The following is a 17726-nucleotide window of genomic DNA, read 5'->3' as shown; positions in this document are numbered from 1 at the left end:
TGTTCTTGCTGCAGGGGTGGCCACACCTACAGGCAGCACGAAGTTCCCTGGTTATCACCACATGGTTCTTTCAAGAACACGAAGAAAGTCCGTGTTTGTTGTTAAGCCATACTGTATGGATATTCTGAATAAAACAGTAGTAGGTCCTTTGAAGCAGCAGAAACATGACCGTGTACAGAGGCCTGAGGGCAGCTTCCGAGTCTGCACTCTGCAGGATTCTAGATGAAGTCTTAGAATTTAAAGGAAAAGATTTCACTGTGTCTGTTTCTTGGTTTCCGTGATGGTGGCTCTTCTCTTGGGTCAGGCCTGTCGCTTTATGTCCCCTGAATGCCCTGCATTGTGCTAGGAAAGTGGTAGAACCATTTCCTGAGTTGTCATAGAGCTTTCAATTTGGTTGAGGAGGCAATATGAATTTCCAGGCGATGAAGAGTCAAAGAGCTGTCCTCTGTCAGGAAGCTGAACACTTGCAGCTTTAAGGGCTGGGGACTCAAATTAGAGCAATTTCATCGATTCTTCTTTTTCATCTGGCTTCTAGCGTTTCATTTTCTAGTCTTTAATTATTCTTCCAAAGTACTTTATAGCACCATTTGAAAAGGATATTTTGAAGTTTTAGAAGTGTAAACTCAAATCCCCCAATTATCTCGCAAGCCTGTTTAGTGTACCTTGATTTGGGGCAGTAATGAGGAAAAGGGGAGGCCCCTGGGGAGACCAGTTTAGAAACAGCCTGAATCAGCACATCATTGACACCAAGTGTTTTGATTGATCCAGCATGAATAATTCAGAGGCTGTGTTTTATATGTTAAATGTGGAAGAAGAATGGATAGTTCAGGAAAAGTAATATTCTTTTTTCTTTTTCTGATACGCACTTTTGGGGGAAAAAACACAAAACTGTGCCATTTCATGCTCAGTTTGATGGTAGCTGGATTAGGCAGAGCCTGAGTGGTGTATGTGCAACACACATGTGTGCAGAGCTTGACAAGTTCCCAGCAGGACCAGAGCTAGAGCTTTGGCCAAGGGAGATGCTAGGCTACAGTTTTGACATACAATGGATTAAGACTCAAATCGGTTTCTGTTGGAGAGTTGCCAAAACACCCATAGGTTAATTTTTGCTGTTTGGAAGATGAAATGTTGTGGATGAGAGTTAATTTACCTGGATGCCAAATCCTCATCCACGTTGGTCATTTCTTAATATTTCTTGGGAGACTAGAGTTTTTCAAAAGACCAAATTTAAAGCTCTTGGTTTCTGCTTCCCTACATCCCCCACTCACGAGCAGGGAAATGGCCTTACTGGGGAACGGGAAGGTGCTTTGTGGCAGGCACGTTTCCAGAAGAACGTTAGGTGTCTTACATGGGAACTAGGACCTAGAATAGAGTAGAAGGTGTGATGGTTTCGTGTGTGAGCTTGATTAGGCTGTAGCAGCCCATTATTTAATCTAACACTGACCTGGGTGTTGTTATGAAAGTGTTTTGTAGATGTGGTTACCATCTAGCAGCAGTTGACTTTAAGTAAACACATTATCCTCCGTAATAGAGGTGTGCCCCATCCAGTCAGATGGAGGCTGTGAGAGCAAAAAATGAGGTTTTTTGGAGAAGAGGAAATTCTTCCTCAAGAATGCAGCAACAACTTCTTCATGAGTTTCCAGTGAGCCAATTTCTTTAAATAGATAGCTATACAGATGGATGGAAGGTATATCTTATGTATATATCAGATAGGGTATCTACTCATCCATCCATCTATATGTCTGTTCTGTTGGTTCTGTTTCTCTGGAGAACCCTAACTGATAGAAAGGGATGCTAGACTACCCTCTCCCAACCCACAGTGGGAGGATCTCAGTCTCTGACATACACCAGTCACAGTGTGGAATCATACATTACAGATTTATTCTATACAGTGGAGGTCTGGGTTTGTCTAGAGCTCCTTGTCCAACTGCGAGAGGGAAGGAAAATGCTGAAAAACAAGAGGTAAGGAGGTACCAAGAGTAAACATCTTCCTGGCCTTTCCAGGGGAGGCCAAGGTAATTTGAAGAAACTCCAATAGTTTGTAGTTTCTGTATCATTTAGAAGTGATCTTGGCCGGAAAGATGAGTACAGGCAATTATCGAGGCATAGAGGTTTACTGTCTCTTAGTAGCTCTTATTTATTTCACAATCTGGAAATTCTTATCTGATTTGATTTCTTTACACATCAGTTTATTTTTCTTAACTTACTTATATTGAGTATAACACGCATACAGTAAAGTAAATATAAGTATGCAACTCAGTAAAAATTTAACAAATGTATATACACATGTATCTATCACCCCAGCATCTTAGAAACCTCTGTTTTACACCCTCCCAGTCAGTACCCAACTCTCAGGGGTAGATTGCATCCTGACTTCTGTCAACATAGATAACTATTTCCTGTCTTTGAACTGTTTACAAATAAAGACATACAGTATTGTTTTGTATCTGGCTTCTTTTATTCAACATTGTTATCTTTGAAGTTCACTACATTGTTAGATTATGAGCAGTTTATTTTTCGTAGGTATACAGTATTTTGTTGTATCAATACAGTATGTATGTATGCATTCTATTGTTGATGGATATTTGGATTGTGTTCATCTTGGGGCTATTATAAATGAAGTTGCTCTGGCATTGATTGCCATGTCATTAGGTGAACATATGTCTTCATTTCTGTTGGTTATATACCTATGAGTATTTAGTTTTAATAGATAGTACCAAAGAGTTTTCCAAAATGATTGGAATAGTTTACACTCTGTCTAGTAGCAGGTGAGTGTTATAGTCATTGCACATCCTCACCAGCACTTAGCATTATCAGTTTCAAAAATGTTAATTGTTCTATTAGGTGTGTAAATATATCTTTTTGTTATTTTATTCCCTGAAGGCTAATGACATTTGACACACTTTTCTGGGTACAATTTATTGGCACTTCTTCTGTGAAGTTCCTATTCAAATCTTTACCTGGTGTTTTCACCAATTGTGTGCTTTTTTCTGATTGATTTATAGGGATTATTCTGGATAAGTTCTTTGTGAGATACATGGATTGTTTGTATCTTTTCCCACTTTGTAGTTTATGTTTTAACTCCTTTAATGGTGACTTTTAATGAAGAGAGGTTTTTAATTTTAATGAAGTCAAGTTTATCTTTTCTTTCTGCTCTATTTAAGAAATAAATCTTTATCTACCCTAAGGTCTTAAAGATATTCCCCTGTTTTCTTCTAGCAGCTTTGTTGTTTTACCTTTCACATTTATGCATGTGATTCATCCGCATAGAATTTTTTATATGTTACTGGGGGAGTCAGTAAAGCACCAGACATTGAAAGGACCATCCTTTCCCTCTGTGCTGGATACACACCTTTGTTGTATATCAGATGGCTACATGGCCGAGTGTGGATAATCTATTTTGTTTCTATTCTAAAGTTTCTGGACTATTTAATCAGTTTTAATTACTGTGGCTTTATAATGCATTGATATTCCATCCTCGTTGTCCTTCAAAATTGTCCTTGCTATTGTTGGCCTTCTTTATTTCTATTATAAATCTTAGAATCAGGTTGTCAATGTCAATACATACATGCAAATCTGGAGAAGGCAATGGCAACCCACTCCAGTCCTCTTGCCTGGAAAATCCCATGGACGGAGGAGCCTGGTAGGTTGCAGTCCTTGGGGTTGCTAAGGGTTGGACACGACTGAGTGACTTCATTTTCACTTTTCACTTTCATGCATTGGAGAAGGAAATGGCAACCCACTCCAGTGTTCTTGCCTGGAGAATCCCAGGGACGGGGGAGCCTGGTGGGCTGCCGTCTATTGGGGTCGCACAGAGTCGGACATGACTGAAGCGATTTAGCAGCAGCAGCAGCACGCAAATCTCCTGAGATTTTATTTCAGATTATTTTAAATCTGTAGAACACATTTGGGGATAATTAATATCTTTCTAATCAGTGCTGGCTGGTTTCTTCATGTTCTCCATTTAGTAGATGGAGAGGCATGATGGTCTGCCTCATCAGTGACTGAATGGAGTCTGTTTAGGGCAGCAGCAGAAGACATATTATTCTCGGTTCCAGATGGGAGTTGGGCTGTGTGTCTTCCGTCTGCTCCTCTGCATTGTTTCTGTGCCATCTCTGCTCTCCTCTGCCCTGCTCCCTGGGTCAGTGACCAGCTTGGACAACTACAGTGGGCTCCTTTGCCTCTGGCTTCCAGTTAGGTTCCACCAATGGGAGAGGAACAGGCAGGACTCAGAAGGAGAAAACAGAGTGATGTCAGGGTATTAATTTCATGGCTCCTTCCATGAAGGGTCACTTCAGATTGGCTGTGTTCCTAGACTAAAGGCTGTTAACGGCTTCGATAGGGCAGCATTTTTAAGAGTTTAACAGTTTTTTAAATTTATTTTTTTTAATTGAAGCATAGCTGATGTGTGATATTGTCAATATATAAGTTAGAGGTGTACAATACAGTGATTCACAATTTTAAAAGGTTATATTCTTTTTGTAGTTATTATAAAATATTTGTTATATTCCCTGTGCTACACAATGTATCCTTGTAGCTTATTTATTGTATACATAGTGGTTTGTCCCTCTTAATCCCGTAGGGGTTAGGTTAGGTAGCCCTGCCTTGCCCTTCCCTGCTTCCCTCTCCCCACTGGTAACCACTTGTTCGGTCTCTGTATCTGCGAGTGTAGACAGCTTTCCTCTTATAGTTCCCTTCCTCTGGGCCCCCTTCAGCCTAAGAGTGGTAACGGATCCCCCCATCACTATTGTGTGTATGTGTGTGTGTTAGTCGCTCAGTCGTGTCTGACACTTTGTGACCTCATGGACTATAGCCCGCCAGGCTTCTCTGCCCATAAAATTCTCCAGGCAAGAATACTGGAGTGGGTTGCCATTTCCTTCTCCAGGGGATCTTCCCAACCCAGGGTTTGAACCTGTGTCTCCTGCATTGCAGGCAGATGCTTTACCATCTGAGCTACACCTGTTATCCCTTGTTATTTCCCATCACCCTTACCGTACTTTTGTTAAACTCTTCCCTATTTGAGAAGACTATTCCCTGCCAGGACTCTGATTACTGCAGAAGTGGGAGAAAAAGAATTTTCTCAACAACTTAAGAGAACTTTGAGAATGAGGATCAGTTATACCAGTGATAACCTTGTTGGGTCCGCTCACAGAATTGTACTTCTGGCTAAACCTGCCAGATTACAGCATAAAGGCCCTATGCTTCTCCTTCTGGTATCATTGGAAATCATCAAGAGACTCTGTGGTATGATAAGTAAGATTAGTAGCATCAAAGTACATCCTTAAATGTCCATAAGCATTTCAGCCATAGGTTATTTTTCACTTTTTGACTTAACTCAGTTAAAATGGATGCTGCAGTGTTTGTGCTTGTATCTGAGAAACATCCATGACACTGCCTGAGGGTGTTGGGGTGAGAGTGTCAACTTGGCACAGACTTTAAAGTAGCAATAAAGTTGCTACTATTTGAAAACAGAGTCGAAACACTTCTGGAGACAGCAGCCATAAGCTATAGTGAGTGAGGGAGACATACTAATTCTTGAATCTTGCATAGAGATCATTTTAACTCTTCTTTTGACAGTTGGGTTATTTAATTGTCTGCTTTAGAAATTAATTTACAGGGTGACATCTGCTGCACTGGTGAGGATTGCTGAATTTCTTTTACTGAAATAGAAATCGTGTCCAAAATGTCATTTCATGACAACAGTGATCAACCCGAATCACACATCAGATAGTGCTGGCAAATGTGGCAGGACAAGAACTGGTGGGAGTTAAAAATGAAAAAGTCAGTAGCAAATAAAACAGGATAGCACATAAATGAAGTTTTTACTTCTTAAAAAGTATGTAACAAGTAGCGTCCTGCCATCAGGAATTTGCTTTTCAATTGGACAAACCTTATGTGTTCATTTCTGTGCATACGTTGGTGAATCATGTATTTCATTTTCATTACTGACTGGAGCTGGCACAGCCTTGATTTACTGTCCACAGTTCCACTGGGGCATCACAGCCCGCTCTGGGCCATCTGGCCTAGGTGGTCACTCTTTATACCACAAGGGCCAAAATGGTGGCCATTAGACTTGTTTGCGTATGCCACACATCAGTTTGAAAAATTATATTGAACTGGGATATGCAAAGAAAAATCTCAATTTCTGACTTTTCTTGAAAAAAATGGGATGATCTCAGAAAAGTGGGCCCTCCACTCCTTCTTGCTGACTGGACGGTGGGAGAGGATGTGCTCAGCTCGGACCGTGGTTTCACCTGGCCACCCTGAGTTGGTAAAGTGACCATCTGTCCCTGGAGGCATGTGTTGACATGTGTTCAATACCGTAGGGATGGTGCTAAGGTACCAAATGTAAGAGAAAGAATTGATTTGTCTGTATGTATATTGTTATGAGAAACTGTAAACTCTAAGGCCAGAGACCTTGTCTCGTTTATCTTGATAAATCCCCAGTGTTTCATAGACGTTAATTGAGTTGAAAGGAAGCTCTTCTTGGGCAGATGAATCTGAAAGTGGCATGCAAGATGCTTAAAGAGGATGCTGAATGTCTGAAAAAGCTAGGCTATAACCACAGGTGGGTTCTAAGAACATAGGCCAAGGTGGTAGCAGCGGGAATAGAAATGGTGGCAGAGGGAATAGAGAAAGACTTGAGACAGTTTAGATGAAAATCCCGTTGGGTCTAGAGACAGGCAGGAGGAAGAGGAGAAAAGAAAAGGGAAAAGGTGAGTTTGGAGCCTTAGAAATAGTGGGGCCACTAAAGCAGCTAAGAGGGTGGTGGTAAAAGCTCTAGCATCCTTCCTGCTCCCTAAGTCCTAATCTTCTGGTGTGAAAGGAATTTGAAGTTTAATTATATTCATGATTTAGCAAATGCTAGCAACTCTGCTCAGAATTTTTCCCTTATGTTTTTCACACCAGGGCTAAGACCATCAAGAATACTGTCTCTGTGAACCTGGAACTGACAGCTGAAGAATGGAAGAAGAAATACGAAAAAGAGAAAGAGAAAAATAAGACTTTGAAGAATGTTATCCAGCATCTGGAGATGGAGCTAAACAGATGGAGAAATGGTAAGGAAGAAGGAGAGGAAGGAGGAGGTATGAGTGCATGCTTTTTTCCCCCCATGACTATTGATGTCCTGGGACACTTGGGAAAGAGTGGGTGATGGTGGAGCTTGGTCCGGCCTTTCAGCAAGCTGTGTGAATGAGCAGATGTTTTCCCTAGCACTGATCCCTGCCCCCACCCTGTCACTTGACCGACATACATTCTTAGTGTGGCCAAGTGACTGTTTGCAAGGTTGCCTTAATCTGCTTCCATTGAGATGCGCCTCTATCCATTACTCTCCGGTAGCCACATTTGAGGTGTAGAGGGTAGTGTTTGAGATTTTGGGGTTTTGATTGCTTTTGATTAGATGAAAAATGTCATTCTCTCCTCTGTGAGTTTTATAATTGATTTGGAGTTAAAAGTCACCTCTGGTAAATGTTTGCTTTTTTTTTTTGGCTCAACTCATCTTCATGCTCTGCTTCTTCAGAGCTAGAAATAGAGGATTCCTGAAGAAGCTCGGTCCTAAAACGGAGTCTCAAAGGCTTGTTTCGTGACTCATTTTTCTTTTTCCCTAAAGCATTCTCTTTGGTGTGTTCTCCTCAGAGAAAATATCTCAGAGAGCTGACGTGCAGTGGTGGGTGGACTATGGGTGAGGCGTTGGAGAAGGGTTTCCACGTGCAGACAGATCATTTCAGTGGTTTTTGCTTTGTGTTGGAGGTTAGCATGCACAAGTCCTTTTTCAATCCACAGCCCCCCCTTTTTCCCCATGGAAACAAGGCAGCTTGGTGTGTATAGTGGGAGATAGTGGATGGTTGGTGTTGGTATTTATTTCAGATGCTGCATCAGGTCTCAATCTTGGGTGACTGTGGGAGCCTGGTGGCCACTGTGCAAAATCCAAAAGTAACCTGCCTGCTTGGAAGTGCACAGTTAGCAGCAGATGTCTTATGATTATATGTTTGCCTCTGCTTTTGCTAGGAGGGGTGGGTGTCAATGAGCTACTGTTCAATTGAAGAACAATTACGTGGCCAACCAGGATTCAAGAGAGGTTCAAGAAATGACCTAGTAGCCTAAATAATACGATTCTTTTCTTTGGGGGCGATTTTCTAGCTGCACATGTGTTTTGAAAGCTGCTAGAATAATTGAATAATTCAGCATCTGTGGCTGGTGGATGCCTTCTTGCAATTTGGCAGGGGTAGGAGAGTGGGGAGGGGTGCTTGGAAAGGCGTGGAGCGCCCTATGAAATTTTGTTCTATTTCTGCGATCCACTTGGGTCATTTCTCTGCTGGATACCTGGAACATTCAATGAAACCTTTTGGCAAAAGAGGGGCACTGGCCTTAGAAACATCATGGTGTGGGCAACTAACCTTGTTCTTTTCTTTCCTGTCCTTTGCCAAGCACCAACCAGCCCTGCAGTTTTCCATCCCTCAGTCACTGTCCTCTCGGGTCTGCCCACTGCCCTTTTTGCCTGGCTGATGCTTATCTTTTTATCTCTTTTGGGTACTCTCCCCTGCTCTTGAACTAGTCACTTGGCCTCATTTTAACTGTTGTCTCATTTCATCCACTTTGCAAATCTACTCAAAAATCTACTGTTTTTCACATCCTGTGAGGTGAGATCCTACCTAAGCCCTTAACTTACATAATTCGGGAAAACTAACATGTGGTTTCTGACACATGATAGATTTTCATAATTGTATGTTAAGTAAACCTGTGTTAAAGGCAGTGCTGGGGATTAAAGGGTGAGCAGTCAGCCATGGTCTCTGCCCTCACAGAGCTTACAGGCTAGTGAAGGAGATAGTCTCCAAGCACGATCAATACATGTATCAAGAAGGGAGAGGATAAGGTGCCGAGAGTTATTACAGAAGAAGGCCCTGAGCTTGACTCAAGTCAGCGAAGGTTTCCTTCAGTAAGTTCCAAGAGAAACAGAGCAGTTTGTTGAGCAAAATAGGAGGTGCGGGTGGAAATGGGGGTGGGGTAAGGGAGCCAGGCTTACATGCCCTGAGGGGCGGGAGCATGAAGGCCAGGGTGGAGAGCTGGGGTGGGCCAGCTCCGAACTGCGACAGGCAAGAGCAGCAGACTAGTCTGGGCAGTACTCATTCAGGATTCTGGTCATTATCTCAGAAGCAGTGAAAAGCCATTCAAGGATATCGGATGATGAGATTTGCCTTTTCGAAGACCCATTGGTTGTGTTGGAGGGTGGACTGGAGGGTCTGGAAAGAGCGCTGGGACCTGGGGTGGCCCTCCAGGCCTGAGACTTAGTTGTTGAATTGAGAGGGCGGTGGAAAGGGAGAGAGATGGGCAGACCAGAAAGGTATTTAGGAGGTGAAACCAGCCAGGCTTGGTGAGGCTGGTGGCTGTAGGGAGAGACAGCGTCAAGGTTTCTGGCTTGCCAAGTTGGATGGAGGACAGAGCCACTCACTGAGACAAGAAATGAGGGAGGAGAATTGGAAATGAGACGTGGGAGATGATGAGGGGAGTTTGAGGGGAGTCTATGGAACATCCAGGTGAAAATGCCAGATAAGAAGTTAGGTCTGAGTGTCCGGAGCTCCGGGGAGCTACTTGAGTGACAAAGAAAAATATGTGGGTCATGGATTTTTTTAAATTTATGGTTAGCATAATTTTTATGTACATTAAACGTGAGGCATTTTTAAAGTCTTTATTGAATTTTCTACAGTATTGTTTCAGTTTTATGTTTTGATTTTTTGGCTGTAAGGCATGGGGGAATCTTACCTCCCTGACCAGGGATCGAACCCACAACCTCTGAGTTGCAAGGCAAAGTTTTAACCACTGGACTGCCAGGGAAGTCCCTGGGAGTCATGGATCTTTAGGACATAATTGAAGGTATAGGTAGGGATGAGGTCCTCTCTGGACTCTGAAGAGAGGAGAGGGAAGAGGAGAGGGAAGAGGAGAGGGAGGGTCTTGAGAGACCCCTGCATTCATCCCCATGTTAACGTGTAATCACTGAGTGATTAAGAGAAGGGAGCTTTCTGGAGTTCTGTCCTGCAAGCTCACATTTTAAAGGATTTTTTTTTTTTTTCTGGAAGCGAAAGTTTTCAAATATAGAGAGCCTACTGAAGTGGTATAAAACTTTCAGACAGGAAGTTAGGCAGGTGGAGGCATGGTGAGGTGGTCCTTTGACTGGATGTGAGTGAAGGATTATTTTAAGGATTAACTGCTCATCCAACAAAAATCCAGAGGCTTTCTGTTCTGTTTGGAGACCATGTGTCTCTTTTAGGCAGGATATGAGACTTGCCCAAGCTGACTCCACAGGGTGCTGGACTCCTGAGTTCGTTCTTTTTCTGTTGTGGGTGCAGTCTGCACGCTGCCCTTGTGGTTTGTGTTTAGGCTGGGGAGATGAGTGTGAAAAGAAGGGACTGGAATTTCCCCCAGTGTGTCCTGTGCATTCTGATTCCTCGTGGTCACGAGGGCACGGCTGGGTGGTGTCAACTAGAGAGCTGGAATTTTGAAGGTTCGATCCCTAGATTTGGGCTTCCCTGGTGGCTCAGAGGTTAAAGTGTCTGCCTGGAATGTGGGAGACCAGGGTTCGATCCCTGGGTCGGGAAGATCCCCTGGAGAAGGAAAATGGCAACCCACTCCAGTACTCTTGCCTGGAGAATCCCATGGAGGGAGGAGCCTGTAGGCTACAGTCCATGGGGCTGCAAAGAGTCGGACACAACTGAGCGACTTCACTTCACTCCCTAGATTAGGAAGATCCCCTGAAGAAGGAAATAGCAACCCACCCTGTATTCCTGCCTGGAAAATTCCACAGACAGAGGAGCCTGGCAAGCTACAGCCCATGGGGTCACAAAGAGTCAGACATGAATCAAGTGATTTAGCACACACATGGAGAGGGGTGGGAAAGGTAAAAGAATATGATGTCTCAGTGGCCAGTCTGGTCCAGGCAGACTGTAAATAAGTGAAGGGAGGTACATCTGATACAGTTGCCGCAGGAGAGAGCATTTCCTGCCCAAAGTCATTCAAAAGCTGTGAAATACTCTGTTAAATGCTGGTAGTCCGGTCCCTACCCTACCCCACCCCACCTATATGCTCCTAGCTTAATGGGCTACTTCAGATGCGGGCCTTGTCGTTTTCTCCTCTGGGTGTAATAGAATATTGATCCTCAGCATATTGACCTGTGACTCATAATGCGTGTACTACACCAAGCCTTAATTCATTTCTGCCACTGCCATTCCAGCATTGTGACCCCAAGTGCTTGGGGGCTTAAGGTGGGGGGCACACCTTGTTTTTATAAATTAGGAGTGGGGAGAACCACCCACTCTCCTGGCTTCATTCCCCACTGGTCCAATGAGGGTTGTGAAGATATAAACAAAAAGAGAAAGTGGAAACTGTATTCCGTATCTTGTAATAATCCATAATGGAAAAGAATCTGAAAGGAGTAGATATATATGTGTAACTGAATCACTTTGCTTTATACCTGAAACTAAGACAATGTTGTAAACTAACTATGCTCCAATTAAAAAAGAAAAAGCTATGAGAGACTCACAGAACTAAAAGAACAGCTGAGGACCCGGGCTTCTGAGGGGCCACACCTCGAGTGAATCCTCTCTGGATGTGTTTCTGTCCTTGTCATGTATATTGGAGACCCAGAGCCCCAGGAGAGAAGGAGGAGATTGTGCTGGGTGGTGTGCTTGGGCTGGGGAAGGACAGGGCACCCTAATGTGTTGTCTGACCACAGCTGCACTCATACGGGAATGGGGGGTAATTCTTCACAATGCAGTCGAGGTGCTGTTATGAGAATGGGTGTTGAGTGGCTAAAAAACAACGCATGTCCGCCAGAATGTACTAGTGACATCTTGTGGGCTGAAATCCACGGGCAGACTCTCTTCAAATCTGGAGGCTCTGTTGGCAACTTTTAGCCTCATGGAAATGCGTTCAGCCTACATGCTTAAGGACAGATAGAGGGAGTGGGCAGCTGTCAGAAATAGGATCTTTCTTTTTTTCCCCTACTCTGTTGCTTGTTGATCATATGTATGGAAAGGACTCAAACCATCCTGTAAAGGAGTTGAATTCAGCTTCCAGTCCACCACTTCCTGCCCCCCACTCCCATCCCTGGTCCCTGCTCAATCCACCAAGAAGACTCTGGACAGGAGGATGGGGAAGGAAGGCCGAGGGCCCAGGGCCATGATGCTAGAGCAAAGTTGAGTCCATTGTTTCCTGTTGTTGCTAGGTCAGCCTTTACCCATGCCCTCTTCTCTGGTACGTCTTTGAATTTTGGCCTTTAAAGAAATGACAGCTTTTTACAAGAGCTTAAGTCAGAGAAGGATTCCTGAAAATCTGAGTGTCAGAAGTGCAGGGAAATAATCTGATGATATGGCGCATCTACAGTGTCTCTTGCATAGTTAAATATAATAATAATGAACAGAGTGGATATAGTCATGCAAAGAAATTATTTCATCACAGGCTGAGAAGGTGTGGAAAAATCAGCAATCTCTAAAGCAGATTGGCTCTCCAGATTTAAAACCTACCAGGACAGCAGCCTTGGTTCTCTAAGCTAAATCTGTAACCTTGAGGCTGGTGGGTGCTTTGTGGAACTGTGTGGGCTCTGTAGTTGGAACACAGTTTGCTCTTGGGGCATTAAATATTTAGAAGATGTTCCCCTCCTTGGATTTCTGATTATTGTAGAAGCTCAGAAGTTAGTATTTCATTTGAGAGACCTAATTTGTTAGGCTCTCTTCCTTCTTTCGAGAGACAACCAAATACTTGTAGAAATGCTGACTGCTAGGAGAATCGTGTGGCCTGTGTAAGAAGAATGTAAAGCAGATGCTGACTCCTGGGTAACCAGTTTATTAGAAAATTACTGTAGAAGGGATGAGAGAATGTCTTAAGCTTCTTACAGTATTTTGAGCAGCTAGGGTAAGAGATGCTACGTGTGTGCAAAATAATCCCATAAGAAATGAGTTGCTTTTTTTTTTTTTTTAAACCTTCCATTTATATAATGACATCTTGTATCCTGCTGCTGTCACCCTTCTGGCAACTTAAAAGATTTCCTTTTTCGTTTCTTTGATATAGAAATTACCTGCCATTAGGTCTGCCACTGGGCCTGTTTAATTGGTATTAAAAGAAAGTACCTCCTTTGCCAGATCTGATCTGGTTTCTGGCGGAAGCTGTGAGTGACCAGCCAATCTATGCCCTGGAGTTGCAGAGAGAAGGCAATTACCTTACTATATTCTCCGGAGGCTTTAGGGGCTTGACTTATGAAAAGGATAACTAGCTTGTTGCTACTTCATGTGTGAAATTTTAATGAATTACTGGCAGTCTAATGGTTTTCATTCTTTTTTATTTTATTTTTTTAACAAAAACCCAAAAAGCCTGTTTTAGAATTTTTTAACTAATAGTGCTAACAAGAATTTTTGATTAGTCTGTCATTCTTACTTATTGCAATTGATGGATTTCTATTTTTTGTGGAAATGTTATTTATGCCCTCTGGGGGTTTTGATTTTATAATTAAAATGCTCTGTAAACCTTATAGGTGTGCTCCAACTGAACACTCCTGTGTACACACAAATCTCTTTAGTCCTTAAAGGTAATTACATCTGACAATAGGAAATGCCAGAATGCTTATGTAAAGAAGGAAATCTTTTCTTGAGGTAGGGGTTGGGAGGGAACCTTTCATTCTAAAAAATAAGATGCTTTACAATATTACATGCCCTTTCTCTATGGACAGCAAGTATAAATCCTCAAGGGATAAACCAAGAGAAATTTGCTTTTCACATAAAGGAGAGTAAAAATAAAAATAGATACTGATCTTCGTTTGTGGTCTTTTCCCCTTCTCCTACCGCCAGATTTCAGGGCATGCTTTCTCCAGGATTTGTTTGCAGCTGTCTTCCACGTTATGATTGGTTGTTCTGCAGTCACCTGGTGGGGGCTCCTCTGGACACCCGGTCCACTGCAGTGCAGGGAATATTCTCCATTAATGCCGTGAGATTGCCATGGAGACAGATTGCCTGGTGTCGGGTCCTGCCGAGGGTTGGGAATTTACAGTCCCCAGACGTGTTTGTGAGCTGGACGGTGTAGTTACCAGGGACGCTTCTGGAAGTCATTTTCTGGGTCCTTTGAAGGGCAGCAGTGTTTGGGAAAACTGGCTCTTGATTTCTCCCTGGGCAGGAGCTGTACTCTCCCCGGCAGATACCCGCTGCTTTTGTTGCTGCGTGTTGCTGCTTTGTTCTTCTCAGCCTGAAAGACTGCTGCAAAAAATAATCTTGACTGCCTGACCTTTAGAATAAAAACTGGGATGGGCTTGCTGTTCAGATGTAGCTTTGTGGGGGACATGTTGACGCTTTGATTGAGAAAGTTGTTCAAGGGAAACCAGAAGGCCTGGTATAGGTTTCAAATATTGTTAACCCGAAAGGCACTCTCATGGCTATACTGTATTTTATTTTGGGAACTGAGCTCTAACCACTAAAGGTATTGTCAGGACCCCAGAGACACTAATCTCAGAATAAGTAAAAATAATTTTATGTACAAAACCTAAAATGTTGACACTTGGTCAGGGAGTGGAGGGGATAAGAAATGGATTTTTGTGTTTTTTACACACACTGTTTTAATTAATCTTTAGAACAATGCTGTGTTCAAAGCACTGGCATTTCCTTGCCTTTACAAAAACAAAGCAAGAAGTTAAGTGGGAGATAGCTTGTGAGTAGCTGAATCTGTGGAAGGTGCAGGTGGCTGAGTGTCCCGCTATGGCCCTGACCATATTTATGTAGCATCTGTTGGTCACTTCAGGTGCCTCTCAGAGCAGTGTTGACTGGCTCGTTGAACCTTTCTAATCTGGAACAACCGTGGTTATACTTTGTGATGCTACAATTTTTCAGCGCAAGAAGAGGGCAGCTTTAGGGGTAGTCAAGCCTGTGGCTTTGGTTACAGCAGGTCACCCACTGCTAGGCTGTGGGGTTCATCCCTGACTCCTCCTTCCACCAAACAAATGGAAATATGCACTGGATAACTCCTTGGAAACAAAAAAAGTGAAAGTCATTCAGTTGTGTCTGACTCTTTGTGACTCTATGGACTGTAGCCCACCAGGATCCCTTGTTCATGAAATTCTCCAGCCAAGAATATTGGAGTGGGTAGCTATTCCCTTCTCTGGGGGATCTTCCTGACCCAGGGATAGAAGCTGAGTCCCCTGCATTGCAGGCAGATTCTTTACCATCTGAGCCACAAGGCAAGCCCCAGGCAACTCTTTAGCTGACCCCAGTCTCACGATATCACTGCCTCTCTGGGCATTTGGAACCTAAGAACACAGGGTTTCAGATGTCTCTTTCAGATGTTTTTAATATCATTTCTCTGGACTTGGGCTGAACTGGCCTGTGGATAGTATGACTATATTCTGCCTGCTTTCTGGTCCAGTGCAATTAAGAATTTCCTCTTTATTAAGATTTAACTGGAAGATCAATTCATACTGCTCTGGATTGCCCTGTTCATAAATTTCAGAAGCTAGAACTGAAAAATTAGATGTACAGTCATGATCCAAGTGGGAGAAGGACATTTACAAAGTGTTAATGGTGAAATTCTCTAACAAGGAACAGAATTGGGAGGTAGAGGTGAAAGAGAGCTTTCAAATTTTAGTATATACTCTATGGTTAGAAAAAGACACATATATATTTTTATAATTTTATATTTATAATGTTTTAAACAAGCAGAAAAACAAAATTTGGGAACTAAATAGAACACGGTACAGCTTTTATAGCCCATGGACTTAGCAGGCTGTAGAGAATATAGGTGCTTTAATTGGATGAAATCCAGTCTGCACACTAAGGTTGCTGATGGATGCTTTAAACCAAGAATTGGAACTGAATGAAATATTGATTTGGTTCAGGTTCAGTTCAAAGGCTACTCTGATATTCTGGTTTTGTTTCAGGTCAATAATTTTAGAAAAGGGCTTAGGTACAGTACAGTCTGGTTGAGCTTTGGAAGAAAAAACAGTTGGCTCAGTTTTATATTCAGCAAAGTAATAATTTATTCCAGGTTTTGCTTCAAGTTGCTGCTTCAGATGGAACTGTGATATCAAAGTGAAATCATTGAGTGTTGATTTTGTTTGAAGTGGAGGCCTATGGTACCATTTGGTGATTATCGAGTGAGATAATGGAGTCTTAAGCAATAAAGCTAACCCATCACAAAGTGCTTGGTTTGTATTGAGATAAATGTACACAGTCAGTGTTCAGGGGGGTTTCTCGAGAGGTAATGTATACTGTTCATGAAGCCATGGATTAGGAGTTACATTCTGTTGTTTGTCTTTGGGTGTCTTTTGTTGTTGTTTTTTCTTTGAGAAATTCCCTCTGGCTCCGGACAGTTTTCCTGGGGAATTTCCACAGAATGCATTTTACAGGCTGAGAACCGGGTGAGGCCTGGAACGGTGCAGACACTCACTGATTGTAGCAAATTGAGTGTGAAGCTGATGGTAAACATTGTGATGGAAAAGTATGTTGGGTTTTGGTTTGCTTTCCAAGTAGATATTTAAGAGAGACAGTTGAGCTGAATGGTTTCCATAGATCCTTTTTTTTCATTCTGTCTTTGCAAGTTGGTTTTCTTGTTGGGGATAGCCCTCGGCCGGTTTAAGAACTTCCCCTTTTCGCTCAATTTGCATGGTCACATTTGGTACTGTTTCCTTCGAAGGCGCCAACAATGCTCCTCTGCAGACTGAGAAGCAGGGAGGAGTCTGCATGATATTCTCGGTGGGCTGCTTTTTCTTTTCTGGGACTACCTGATATCACAGGAAATTATTCTATTTCAACTTTCCAGTCCGCCAATTAATTCTGACTTCCTGGGGGAGAGAGTGGTAGTGGAAGAGTGTGTGTGTGTGTGTGTGTGTGTGTGTAATGTCAGTCAGAGTTCCTGGGTCCTGGGGCCACCCCAACTTCCTCCTTCAGAGTCAGGGATTCTCAAAGCGTGAATATTTGGGCCCTACAGTGTTCTGTTAACAATGGTGAATTTGTTCCTTGATTTGGCTGTTGCTGTTAATGAAACAGTAACCTAATTAATTGTAATTAGAGTGCCTCAGAGGTCTGCTTCCCTTTGAATCCATCACCAAAGAGAACATAATTCTAGTAAAGCCCCAGCATATTCCTCAACAAAAGAAAAATTTTGCAAAAAATTCTGGGTATCGCTGAAAAGTTGGATTAAGTTGAGAGCTTGCGTGGTTGATGGAGCCAGTTTACATCGGGAGCAAGGGGGTGTTACGTAATCTTCCTCTTTATACTCGTTTTGGTCAGTTAACTACGACCTTTCTCGTCAAACAGGAAAGCGACAGACTATTAACTTTAAACAGCTCCTCATTGTGTCCTTTGTGTCTTTTTCGTGGAGTGACTGTTTTTGTAACTTTTTCTGGAGGGCTGCACGCTAAATTTCTTCAATGCCTAACTCCCCTTGGCTGTGCTTTGCAGGAGAAGCTGTGCCTGAGGATGAACAGATCAGTGCTAAGGACCAGAAGAGTCTAGAGCCCTGTGATAACACCCCCATCATAGACAACATTGCTCCCGTGGTTGCCGGCATCTCTGCAGAGGAGAAGGAGAAGTACGATGAGGAGATCTCCAGTCTCTACCGACAACTGGATGACAAGGTCTGTGGTCAGAGTTTATAGACCTCACACTGGTACAAAAGCTAAAGGTAGCAGGTCCTAGACTTACTGGCTGGAAGCAGCTCGAGCCCCATGGAACCTGATGTAAGACTGAAGACTGTGTTCA

The 17726-nt window shown here is 42.9% G+C and overlaps 1 protein-coding gene across 4 annotated transcripts in view; it reads left to right on the top strand.

Moving 5' to 3' along the window:
• KIF5C (kinesin family member 5C) overlaps positions 1-17726 on the top strand; it is a 160240-nt gene that overhangs the window by 87335 nt on the left and 55179 nt on the right. For all 4 annotated transcript variants that reach the window (XM_061438385.1, XM_061438400.1, XM_061438386.1 and 1 more), the window contains 2 exons: positions 6910-7058; positions 17427-17602. In XM_061438385.1, the coding sequence (XP_061294369.1) occupies positions 6910-7058; positions 17427-17602 (325 nt within the window). The remainder of the gene's footprint in view (positions 1-6909; positions 7059-17426; positions 17603-17726) is intronic.

This window comes from Bos javanicus, chromosome 2 (assembly GCF_032452875.1).
Source record: "Bos javanicus breed banteng chromosome 2, ARS-OSU_banteng_1.0, whole genome shotgun sequence".
NCBI lineage: Eukaryota > Metazoa > Chordata > Mammalia > Artiodactyla > Bovidae > Bos > Bos javanicus.
The sequence above is the reverse complement of the archived record's forward strand: the minus strand, read 5'-3'. Positions and strand labels throughout refer to the sequence as shown.